The 13,241-nt window shown below is 36.4% G+C and overlaps 1 protein-coding gene across 6 annotated transcripts in view; it reads left to right on the forward strand.

The window, feature by feature from the left end:
* The window catches only part of FAT1 (FAT atypical cadherin 1), a 109,191-nt gene that overhangs the window by 49,184 nt on the left and 46,766 nt on the right, over positions 1-13,241 (forward strand). For all 6 annotated transcript variants that reach the window (XM_083836393.1, XM_083836395.1, XM_083836397.1 and 3 more), the window contains exons 4-6: positions 8,094-8,155; positions 11,694-12,023; positions 12,547-12,757. In XM_083836393.1, the coding sequence (XP_083692519.1) occupies positions 8,094-8,155; positions 11,694-12,023; positions 12,547-12,757 (603 nt within the window). The remainder of the gene's footprint in view (positions 1-8,093; positions 8,156-11,693; positions 12,024-12,546; positions 12,758-13,241) is intronic.

Below are 13,241 nucleotides of genomic sequence, written 5' to 3' on the forward strand. Positions count from 1 at the left end.
TTACCTTATACTGCTTATGACTTCCAATTCTTTTTTTTTAATCTTCTCAAGTACATGAGAAACAACCTAACAAAAGAATACGATTGCCAGTAAAAGCAGCTACTTACTAAATGCTCTCAAGCATTCAGAATGATGGATCTTAGACTTAGGTTAGTTTTTCCAGTGGGTAGCTATTGTGCATGGGGAAGGGTGTATGGGGGAGGAGGAAGTGGTGTGATTATTTATATAATTATATTATTCCCCAAACAGTTTTACTAGTTAAAAATATGCATATATATATATATTGCAGAAGTAGTTACACCATTGTCTTAATAAATAAAGGCTGAACGTAAAGTACTCCATGACTAATTGCAAAGCTACATGGTTAATGTTATAGGATACGTTTTGAACAGTTTCCTATAATTATATGGTTACTAAACACAGATTTTATACTTCAGCTGAAGTATAGCTCAAATTCCACTATGTTTATTGGATTGAATGACTTGGTTATTTACGTAAATTGTTTTTTCCTCTGTATACCATATGTTAATAATCTTTGGTGGGTTGTCTGTCTTTGCTCTCTGCTTGCAGTCACTAAAATGATTAATGAGCACTCTGATCAGCGAATTCCAGGTCTTTGTATCTGGATGCTGTTAAAATAGTTGAGGGAAGTGATTCTTAATAAGTGCAAGGTGCACATAGGAAGTTATACTTTGTAGTTTTACCTTTGAGTAATTAAATTGCCTGGCTACTGATTAACTTGAAATGTTGCCAAAGATTTAAGTAACTTACTTTTTGACCCTATATACAAAGCTTGCAGTCCCTCCTAGTAACATGTAACAAACTTATAAACACTGATATAGTTGTACCTCAATAAATGGCTGATGTGCTGACACAAGGACGCCCCTATGGTCTAGGCTAGTTATCCCTTATTTAATGCAGTCCTGGGTTGGGTGGAACCAAGATCTCAGTTATTCATTACGTTTCTTTTCATAGAGTACCGTTCAAAGGGCAAGACATTTATTCAACGGGGGTAAGTGTAACAAAATGATTTTTGTGTATGAAATCTAGAGTATATGCATCAGCATATGAAATAGGAAGTAAGGAACTGCCTAAATAAAAGAAGGTGATCTGCAAAGCCAATAAAGTCTGGACTCCTGTGAAGCATTTTAGCCCTTTAAGTCTCACCTTGACCTTGCTGCATGTGCGCTGGGAATGGCTGCTGGCTTTTGCCTCAGCAGCTGCAGGTGGGAAATGAAGACAGAAAAGCAGCTAAATGCTGAAAGACTGTGCTGGTTGAGTGCAATCATGCTATACTTAACAGAAAGGGAAAACTGATTTCAGCACAGTATACAACAGTAGCATCTCTGTTTTAACCTTTCTAAAGCTAGCTCTTTATAGGGTGGTGAAACCCTTTTCTGTAAAATAATCAAATCATGCATGAATCAGGTTCACACATGAAGTGGAAAACTATTTCTTAAGCCCTCAAAGTAGATTTAAACTGCCTAGAAAAGTCGGTTAAGCACCAGAGTAGGAGGAGAAACCTGGGCTTTCAGTCTCAAATTGGTCTCATTTTTATACTTACCAGCCTTTTGTTAAAATAATAGGAATGATTACTTTTAAATGCTTCACTTGAGCAGAAAAGGGATTTCTAACTGTGTAGCACTTTTAAATGGTATGGCTAGTTTCTTTTGGGACTGTATGCTTATAATCATATTTTCAGTACTTGAAAATTATTGGTGACGGTTTTGTCAGCGGTTTTATTGAGAGCTGTTAAAGCGCTTAGGTCAAGGAAGAGCTTGAAAAACAAGTCAAATTGCTAAGGAACAATCTTCAGGGACGTGTAATAAAAGAAAAAAGTACCATTTCTTTATGGTATGCTCTCTCTAGTATGATAGTTGATTAAGTTTTTTGGGTTTTTTTTTTTTCAGCTCAGCAGCCTGTATTCATAGTGATATGTTACAAAGTCTCACTGTCTAGCTTGAAATCATCTATATATGACTGGTGGGACATGGACTTTATATTTTATCAGCTGCAAAGCTGAAATCTGATCTAAAATCCCTCTGCTATTGCTTTCCATTGACTTATTTTTATTAACCTGTTTATTTACTTTGATTGTAAAGCAATGTTTGGCTTACATAGAAGACAAGGTTTGACTATAGTCTTGCCAAAAGTATATCTGAACATAGTAACAATAAAGAATTTCTTTAGAAAGGAAGTATGAACCTTTTCTGATGGTCACTGTAAAATAAATTAAGTGCAAATCATAATTAACTTGAAATCAGTTGAAAGAAAGAAGACGGGGGGGTGGCAAGGAAAAAAAAACACACTTGTTTTCCCGTGGCCATGTTGAAACAATCATGGATTATTAATCATTTTATCCATTCTTTCAGAAAATGTTCAAATACCAAAAGCAGTTCCAAACATCCTAAGAGATCTTCCTGACAGTGAGACTTGAAGTTCAGTGTGTTTACTTATCAGAGAAGTCTAGGACGTGACTTGATCACATTGAGTACTTTCATGAGGAGGAAACTACTATATCATACCTAAGGGCACAAGAGCTTCTTGAAGAGATGTAATTGGTCATCACTGTACAGAGAATGTATCCTGTAATTGACCCGGTATGTTAGGGTTGTGTTATGTAGTAGTCAAAACTAGGTTATCATTAGAGCCACGTGTAAATTTAAAATCCATACTTAAACTCTTACACTGATCGATATTTTTAGACATTGTAAAGAAGATTCCAAGATAATAGCTTTTAATATTTATTAGTAATTTACCATTTTGGAACTCAAACTGGGGAATGGAAGTGTAAATAATTACAAATAAATTGATCTAAAGCTTTAAATTGAGTTGTACTAAAGCAGTCTAGAAAAAAACATTTCTGCAGACTGATTATGGTTTGCATTCAGCAGGGAAGACAAAAATCTCTTCAACAAAATGTAACTGTAAAATTATGACTACCCTTATCAGATTTAATTCCAGTGTCTTGTATCTGTTGTTGTTGATAATAATGTTATATCTGCTTTCCATTTCCTTAAACCTTCAGTGCCAATGCATTCAAAGATCAGAGAAGCTGTATTTATTTTTGTACACTACAGTTCAAATACCGTTACACTGCATTCAAACCAAACATATCAGCTCCAACTCACTGCAAGAAGCTAGCAGACTTGGCACCTGCTTTAGTCTTTTGGATTTTGGGGCTTGGGGTTTTGGCTATTAGCCTTGGCTAATAGCCAAACTCCCACCCAGCTGCTTGCTCCAGTGGGATGCAGGAGAAACTAGGAGAACCAGAAACAAAGAAGGCTCATTCATCCTGGTAAAGACAGGGGGATTGCGTACTGACTGCCATCACTCCAAGGCTGACTCAACTTGAGGGAAATTAACTTAATTCATTCTTAATCAAAATAGATTCCAATAGAATCACTGAGATGATCCATGTGGCTAATAGAGTGGCGTTACTATTCTTAGCGTGCTGCCTACCTACTGTCCTAGCAATTTTTTAGAGTTTGCTATTTCAGTATTGATTGGAAGTTGTTGTTGAGGTGTTATTTTTCAGATATGGGACCGAGATGCAGAGGTAATGGGATGTAACTAGGCACTGAGATGAAAACATGTGGGATAGAATAAATCCCTACTAATGTCAGCTCCCTTGTGCTATTTTTTTTGTAGCAGTTTTCTTTATATTTATGCAATTCAATGCTGTACTTGCATTTTTGTCTGCTTAATATTGTTTAAAATGAACAACTGAAACAAATTGTATTTGGATACAGTTGTAACTGGTTTGATTTTGCAGTAGACCTCAAATAGTAGATATCCCCTGAATGTAAACTCTAAGGAGGAAGGGGGAACAATACAATTGTTTGTTACCTGGTGTGGGGTTTTTTGTTATTGTTGTTTTTCTCAAGGATGTTTACAGTTAGTTTCAATTCATTACAGTACTTCTCCAGCTAGTGAGGCATAACAGCTGTGGTTTTATCCAAAGACTCTAAATTATACAGCTGCTGTTATGAAAATGTTACTGATGAGGTGAGTTTTGAAACATTACTGAATGCAAAGATTGAACTAATTTTCTAAAGGTACCATTTGCTCATCATTAGCTTAGAAATGTTTGTTATAAACTTGTGTTTTCCCAAGGATGCCTGACCTATCTTGACTTACTGTGCACTGATTCCCAGGTGGAATAACAGTGATGGAAATTACTGGAGCTGATAGTTCCTGTTGTGTTCTGGGGGGGACAAGAGTGGAGAAGAAGTGTGCAATAAGAGGGCGCAGAAGGAAAACAGGAAAATATGACTGCAAAACAATGCTCTGTGAGTCAGTTTTGCTTCAAAAAGGAATGCTTTGTCACAGTGCTCTTTCAAACACACTCTGTCATTTCTCTCATTCAACAGTGAACAGATTCTCCACACCATGTAGTAAGGATCTCCGAAGTGATTATGTTACACACTTCTTCAGAAATTAATTAGAAATCATCTTTCATTGTCACTTCTGTGCTTTGCAGCATTGGTAGCTAGGTAGCCAGGGCTCACCACAACCCCAGACTAGCAGCAGAAGAGTAAAGCATTTGCTCTAATACAGTACAGTGCTGTGAGTTTAAGGACAGTGGTTCGGCTTTCCTGTTATGGTGCCTTCTTTCATGTATTTAAGACAAGTATTTAAAAATATTTTATTAGAATTGAGAAGCATCACCATAGATGGAAGATGTAGGAGTTGGCTTAGCTAGAGGTTTGCAGCAGTTTTGGCAACAGAGGCAGCTGATCAGACAATGACGAATACAGTCTAGTGAAAGTGCGGTGCAAGTTTCATAGGACTAGCATGATGGGGACAAGGATGGCTTTGTTGAATGTTTGTTGGACAGGAGAGTAGGGACAGAGGCTGGAATTGGGGGCCATTTAATGGTCAGGTGGGGATTTAGTGTATGCAGAAGTGTGGATATTCATTTATGTGTGTAAAGGGAGGGCAATGAGATCTCCAAACTGTTACAGGAAAGCGGGGGAACTCAATCTAAAAAATGTGAGAATGTTAACTCTCAGTAGAAAGAGCAGACTGTTGGCTCCTGTCATGGGGAGCTGAGTTACTTTAAGTCCAAAGATTCTCCCCAGCCATCTTAATGGGCAGTCAGAAAAGCCATAGTGCTTGGATTAGGAATGCTGGACTTTATTATCCTGGCTGTAACTCTGAAATGCTCTAACAACAAATTAAATCTATCAGTGCAGCACTGGGTGTTGAGAATGTACAAAAACTTGAGGGGAAAAAAAAAAAGGAAAATCTCAGTGTTTGCTATAATCAAACCTTTTATAATGTTAAGCTGTTTTGAAACAAACTTCACTCAAGCTAAAGTTTCACTTAGGAAAGTGGCTAGCAGTAAAGGGTTAAATGCAAAGAATGTCATGCATGTGTATGTGATTCTAAATCCAGAAGTGTTACATTTCCTTTGTTGGCACTAGTTTCTGCTGAATTTACAGGATATATATGGTGAAGACTAAGCCCTTCTGTTAATGGCCTGAAGTGTTTTAACAGCAGTGTGGCATGCTTGGTTGAAAAGGTTGGAAGATTTAACAGATCAAAGCATTATACATTTTGTTCATACTGGATACTTATCTATCTGCTTACCTTTTTGAGTTCTACTGAGCAGCTTCATTAAGAAAAATTATATATGGAATTGGATTTTCTTTAACAAGCCACTGTATGTAGAATAGTGGAACAAGATGGAATTCTTTTTTAGAGTGCTTGCAGCAAAAGTTTTTTTCCCAAAGTATTAGCTGGCATTTATTAGCAGTGGTTCCAGTCCTTATGGCTCCACTGGGGAAAAAGTGGGTAGGAAACTGCTGAAAGGTGCCGTCTTTCTGCTCTCATGTGTGCGCAGTTCTCTGCTTGCTGCTGCCATGAGAGATGGAATCTAATATCGTGTAGAGGGTGCAGACTGAATATGGGAAGTGTATTCAGAAAAACACAAGCATAATGAGTTATTTCTTCTGGAATTTCTTTATTCTTGGTCCTCTAGAGACACCCCCTCCCCAACACAGGTATTCAATAGCTAAGTCTTTGAGTGGCTGTGCTGAAATTTACCATTCTCCCTTGCAACTCCAGTGAGTCTCAGGGGATTAATGCTTTTAATGCTTCATGGGAGGGCTTGTGATGGCTTTCTCCAGAGGTATTTGATGGAAGGGAGTGGTTAGGAGAGTCTGGGTTTCTTGAAATCACCTACAAGTCCCTTTGCTCAATGGAAGTAGATGAGGCATCTGCTTGGCCATTTGTTCATTTCCAATTAACGGTTCTGTGCAGCTCCCCATAGAGCCTGTGAAAAAGAAGTGGTGTGGTTTGGCCAGCCTCAGCCAGGAAATAAGGAGAAAGCTTTGTTTAGCGTATGTGACAGTAAATATTTCCAGTTGTCATTGTTCACAGCTCTGTAATCTCTGGGGGAAGATGTTACCCCAAGGATGTTAATACTTTGACACATACTTTCCTCCCTCCCTCCTAAATTCATAGCACTACCACAACAGTTTCCCCCCCTTTTTTTTTCATTCATACTTTCCTTGGAATTAAGGGCAATTATTTCATAATACCGAAAATAGATATCGCAAGGATAGCATACATATCTTCTATGTGTTGCAAAAGTATAAAAAGATGAAGTAGAAGATGGTAGAAATTTGTTCAGAATACTAGGTGTATGATGGATTTGATAAAATGGCAAGTCAAATTGCTTGAAAAACGGGGCAGATATGACCATAAATGGTTGTTATTTGAACTATTTTTTGAAGAACAGTTGAACGTTTGACAGCTGTAATATTGTCTTAGATGCTTTGTTCATATTATTTAGTACAGGCTGTCTGTTTTGTTGGAATATGTAGACTACAATTCTGTTTTGACATAAGCACTGGATAGCTACGCACAGATGGTGTACAATTCTGTTTCTGTTGGCCTTTCTCTTTTAAGTGAAATTGAAATATTTATTGATGTTGCTGTTCTTAATTATATGCTCAGTTTTTACCAACTGTGAGACAACTGCTTGAGTCAGGCAGAACTAGTACTGCACCTGAGCTAATGAGCATATTTTTTCTGGGAACTGAACCCAAATAGTGGTGTTAGCTCGGTTTCTTTGCCGCACAAAAGCCATTAAACTGTTTGCAGGTACAAGTTGGCCCTACAAACTGCCATCACTGTTCACTTGGCACTTAGCCTGAGCTAGTAAATCCCAGCTTGGCTTTGCACAGAGCTCTGTCTTGTATATTTGCATGCCTGGCACATTTAACCCCCACCATGGGCAAGCCATTCAGCTATAACTGAAAGTTGACTGAGTTTACTTTTCATGAAACTCAACAGCTAAAATTTTGAGCCTACTATTAGGGAGAATTATATAGCTAAGTTCCTTTTGTATTTAGATTTTATTCATTTTTCATCCTGAATTCTTTGACTTTCCTTATTTAAAGCAAAACTTATCATACCTTCCTAATATTGCATCAAATTTGTATCAAACTCTTGCAACAATATCTAACATCTTGCACCAAAAGCTCATCCTTCTTCTGTGTTACTGCCAGCAGCAATACTGTTTGAATCTTCAACTTTGCTAAATCAAGCTATCAGATGTGTCCACATGCACACATACTCAAATTCCTGTTTCCCACTATCAGTGCACCTCTTCAGGTCATCCTTATTCTGTTAATATTGTTAAAAATAAATACAAGCAGATGTTCCACTGAAGTGATTATTCAAATTATTTATGTAGTATGTGTAATCACTCTTTGAATAAGGTATATGAGCACCCTTCGAAAAAATACTTCTTGTGAGAGAACTACATAAATCACTGCTGTCAGAAACAAGGCATGCACGGATGGGTCAGAAAGTAGAACTGCATCTGTTGTCTTAAGGCCTACTACAGCTTAGCTTTCAGATAACAATAATAATAAGCTTTCAGATAAGAATATTTTCACAACCCTTAAGGACTGGAAACCCCTCAACCATTCCTTTAATGAAAGCTAAGTGCTGCAAAAATGGAAGGGACCACCAAAGAAGAAATTGAGGTTGGATATATCGGTGACTACATGTTTAACATAACCCCCATCCAGATTATTTTCTTGGAGGATTTGATGAATTATTCTTTTATGTTACAGGTCTAATTACAACCACATCTAGAAAACTAGATCGAGAACAGCAGGGAGAACACATATTGGAGGTAAATAATTTCTTTAATTCTCTGAAAAACAGTGACTGTAAGTTAATTATTCTTTTACAGAAAGTTAAGTATGCCATACTTGATTACCATATGAAGAACTTAGAGAACTGTATTTCAGAAGTAATTTGTTTCTGTGTTCATTAATTATATTGCAATGCACAAAGCTATGCATTAAAATAGTGTGTTGGGAATTTTTGTTAAGAATTACGATACAAATAAAGGCTATTTTTTGTTTTTATATCAGTAAGCCAAGATTTTATTTCAAACAGTACAAAGACATGATTGTTAGAAAGAGCACTGTGATTCTTTTTTCTGCTCTATTGAAACAGTATTACCCTACTGAATACAGACCTCTGAAAGAAACACAGATTTGTTTTCTTTTTTTCAACATTGAGAATACAAACAGATAGTAGACATCTTTTTCTGTATAACTTATTCATCAATCATTTAAGTAGATCTGTTGACAGCGTGCATGACAGATTCTAAGAAGATGACATTTGTGACACAATTCTTTTATTTAGCTACTTTTGATTGATCATCTGGAATTTATGCAATAGATACTCTCCTTCTCTGTCAAAGAACTTGGAAGGAAATGTAGACAACTGTGAATTCGCCAGTTTCTCATTGCTGTCATGTAATATGATGGCATTGCCCTTCACCAGCAACACAGACTTAATATTCACAGTGATATTTACATTGTACCTAAGATCTGGAACCATTATTACGCACTCCTTCTGGATGATAGGTAAAGGACTGCAATATGAGTCATCAAAACTAGCTTTAAAACTTCTCTAGTTTTTCTCCAGAATTGTCGGAGCAAATCTGGACTTACTCAGTACTTCTGAAACCTGTAGAAAGGTTTTCTGATAGAAATATAAGCATAAAAACTGTATAGATTTGTTGGAGAATGTAAACCTCGACAGCATGAACTATTCTTTTGCAAAACTCTGGGGTACAGAGAGTCCTCCTGGGCCTTTTCTATCCCTTAGGTGCATTGGAAGCTGGATTAATACAATTTTTTATCATAATTTTAACTTTTATACCAGAATTTGAATGAATTCTTTTCACTTAAGTAGTAATAGGGTGGGATTTCCTCTGCAGTGTGTAGTAGTAATAGAAGCTAAGTGAATTAACTGGCTAAGCTAGAAGTAATAGCAAAGTGAATTACCTGGCAAATGCGGTTTAGTACTAGACACGTTATTCTTGTAAATTGTAAAGCCACTATATTATTCTCTTTTAAATTGCCTCCTGAAATCTGCTTGTGTCAGTTTCCAAAAGCAATTCCTGTCACTTATATCTTATTTCTGTGACCCACTGCTATGTATATTGATTGTAAAATTGGTATCTAATGACTTTTGCTCCTATGCATATTGTATTGGCTTTTCTGTTGGACATACACATTAAATAAAATGAGCTGTGAATCATTCTCTGACCCCGAAGCCACCTGGCACAGCATGGCTTTGAATGCATATAACTTATCCCTAGAAAAGGCTGGCTATCTCCAAGTTGCCTGTTGAGAGTGGTGCCTGAATTTGGTGAATTCCTGACTGTACCTAGGCAACGTTTGGGAGAGTGCTATTTGTTCTGGACAAAAACTTGTCAGAGGTCATACTCGCAGTGTAAAGGTATGGACAGTTGTCCACTAACACTCATGCTTGCATTTTGGATCCAGCTTGGTGTCATGCTGTGAACACAATAAGATCAAAGCCCTGCCTTTTGATATTGCAATACAAAAAATAATAAATAAATAGATAAATTAACTGAGCAAACTATTCCAAGATGACATGTACAGAACTCAGGCTGTTTTAAGGTTGCAGTATCCCACAGTGGTACATAAATACTCATGCTTTCAGCGTTCTCTATAAAGATAGCAGATTAAGCTGCTTATGCTCTAGTTTGGAATATTGGTTATTGCCTGGTGGTATTGTTTATAATTCTTCATTCTTTCTTCAGTTTGAATCCCAGCTGGTTAGCAAAGTTGTAAATAAAAGTCTGCAAAATATCCAGTGCAAAAGTCCTGAACTATAGTGTGATAGTGACAGGCACTATGGCCCAAAGTAGCAATTTTCCCATTTGTTAGTTTTATGTTGACACCTTTGAAAATAGACTGGAAAGAAACCCAGAAATGCACAGAATGGTGGACAATGTTATAAGCCACTCAAGCCAAGTGCTGTGCATCTGGCTAATTAATTGAGCATTGAAATGTCGACCAGATGGGTTGGTGAGTTTATTCCTTGTTTGCTATTAAAATTGATCTTTGATTTCACTCCTGCTTATGTAGTGGTAATTACTATGCCCCATTCTTTTATTCCCAATTTGTAACTATTTTCTGAGTTCCAATTTGATGGATTATTTTTTATGCTATTATTTTAGATCAGCTTCATGTCATCCTCCCATATCTTAGCATTCTGTTTTTTATATCAGTAATGTCTTCAAAACTCATGTTGCCATTAAATCAAACTTCATTTTCTTTAAATTCGCCATTTTTCTTCTTGGCTCAAAATTAAGCAATAATGGAGCAATATTAATTTTACGTTAACAGACAAGTTATTCTGTACCCCATGATGCACATATTTAACTCATTAACCAATAATTATTGGTTAATTATTGGCAATTATATTATTGGCCAATAATATATTACTCAATAAGGGGTTAAATAGTAAAAGGTCAAGTAATAAGGTAAGATTGCTACATATGATATAAGTTTTTGTATCAGTTTGGTCCATTTCCATCTTTTTCTATGTTTTCTGACTTCAAATTAACAGAAATCTTAATTTTATTGTATTTTTGTTCAATATGCATATATCAATAATGTCATATCAGTGCTAGAGTTAATATTGCAGAAGATTCCTTATTCATTTCCTGGCATTTTTATTAGAAAATTTGACTATTGCTGGAAGAACAGATTTCATTTCTTTTCCCAATTCATTTAGGCTATGGTAATAGATTGTTATGTGTGTTGCTTTAAAAGGCTATTTTTAAAGCTTCTTTCAAACAAGATAGTGATTTTATGTCTTAAAGTATAGTTTTTTAATGCATAGGCCAGTCAAATTCTGAAAATTATAGTATTATAAATTGCATCTTGGAGATGTAAAATCAAATGATTAAATTCAAATGTTGTAAGGAAACACTAGGCTGAAATTATGTTAACATATTATTATTACAGTGAAGCTGTTATCAAAGATACTATACTTGTGTGCTGTTCCTGAACTCAGAAATTTAATATTTCAGTTACAGTGCTGCAAAACAGTGGAATAGATTTAATATATAGCTATGCTGCAAAATAGCAGAATGTATTTAATATATATCAACTCCTACATGCCATACATAAAGCATGATATTGTTAAGATAGTATCTGAGTAACTCTTTGTAGTTCTTTTTCTAAATATTCACCGTTATAGCTTTACCCAACAGTCTTTATGTAACTGAAGTTAGAGAATTACTTTGCAGTCATAGGAAAATCTGATTTTAAAAGAGCATTGTCAGAAAGACCGTAGTTGAATTGAACACTAACCATATCTTTTTTTAATAAAAACAGGTAACGGTAACAGACAATGGTATTCCTGCAAAATCAACAGTTGCACGAGTGATTGTGAAGGTTTTAGATGAGAATGACAATAAGCCTCAATTTTTGCAAAAGTTCTACAAAATCAGGCTTCCAGAGCGTGGTAAGCCGGAACGAGAAAGGACTGCTAGGAGAGAGCCAATCTATCGAGTTATTGCTGCAGATAAAGATGAAGGCCCCAATGCGGAGATCTCTTACAGCATTGAAGATGGTGATGAACATGGCAAATTCTTCATTGAGCCGAAAACTGGAGTGGTTTCATCAAAGAAATTTTCTGCAGCGAGGGAATATGATATCCTTTCCGTGAGTCAAAATCTCATATATCACGAATATGTGAAATATTCTTTTATCTGTATTCTCATCACTTTTTATTCAGTAGCTGGCAGATGAGTTACTGCAGTATCTGGAGGAAGGAAAGCATCAACAAATCAAGAAGTATTGCTTTGTGGGTTGGTACTGTTTTTTAAAGGATGCTTTCAAATGTTTGTATTGAGCAAGTGAATCAAGAAGCTGTAGTTCTTTTCCAGAACTTGACGGATAAGGAACAGGATGAGGGAGCATAAACAATCACATTGACTCTCTTTCAGGAAGAAAGCGAAATAAAAGTGAATTTACGGTAACAGTTTATGCTACTGTCAGGTGCTACATGTTTTTTCTCCATTTGCTCCCCAGCTAATGAGGGGCAAGTAGCACTCTGAGAGACACTTAGCCCTTCTGGATATATCTCACACAAACAAACATGCCTGGAGCTTATTATTACTTTTCCATTTATGTGCCATAAAGATTTATATGACTCTGTAGCCTAAAAGTTGTGTCTGTTTCACAGATTAAAGCTGTAGATAATGGTCGTCCACAAAAATCATCAACTACACGGCTTCACATAGAATGGATTCCAAAGCCTGTCCCACCCACAGAGCCCATTTATTTTGAGGAAGCATTTTTTTCTTTTACGGTGATGGAAAGCGACCCAGTTGCTCACATGATTGGCGTAATAGCTGTTGAACCTCTTGGAACACCACTTTGGTTTGACATAACGGGTAAGGATGCCTTAAGGGCTTTTATTATTAGAAACAAATGCATGGAGTCAGAGATACTGGAGGGCTCATTGCAGCTTGGTTTCTTAACCGCTCTTCTAAGTAATGCAGTTTTGGCATTCTTCAGCAGTAGATATTTTTCCCTTAGGATTTATTTTGTTGTAAATCAAAACAACTGTTTTTATCAATGCTACTACATATCAAAAAAATAAAATTGCATTGCAAAATATTTGCTGTGTTGCAGTTTTGGAAATGACTTATGAATATTGTGTCAGTGAAATTAAAACAAATCAAATCAATCTTAAAGGTTATATGATAGGGAAAGAAATAAAATGCCATTTTTCTGCAAATAGGGGTAGTACACCCAAAGAGAGATTACACTGTTCACACTGATTTCTTTTCCTCTGGGCTGCCCCTCAGTCTGCTGCTGTCCTCGGATTCAGTACTAAAAGGAAAGCTCATGTGCTCCTAACCCCAACAAACTTTT

The sequence above is a fragment of the Anser anser genome, assembly GCF_964211835.1.
Source record: "Anser anser genome assembly, chromosome: 4".
Classification (NCBI taxonomy): domain Eukaryota; kingdom Metazoa; phylum Chordata; class Aves; order Anseriformes; family Anatidae; genus Anser; species Anser anser.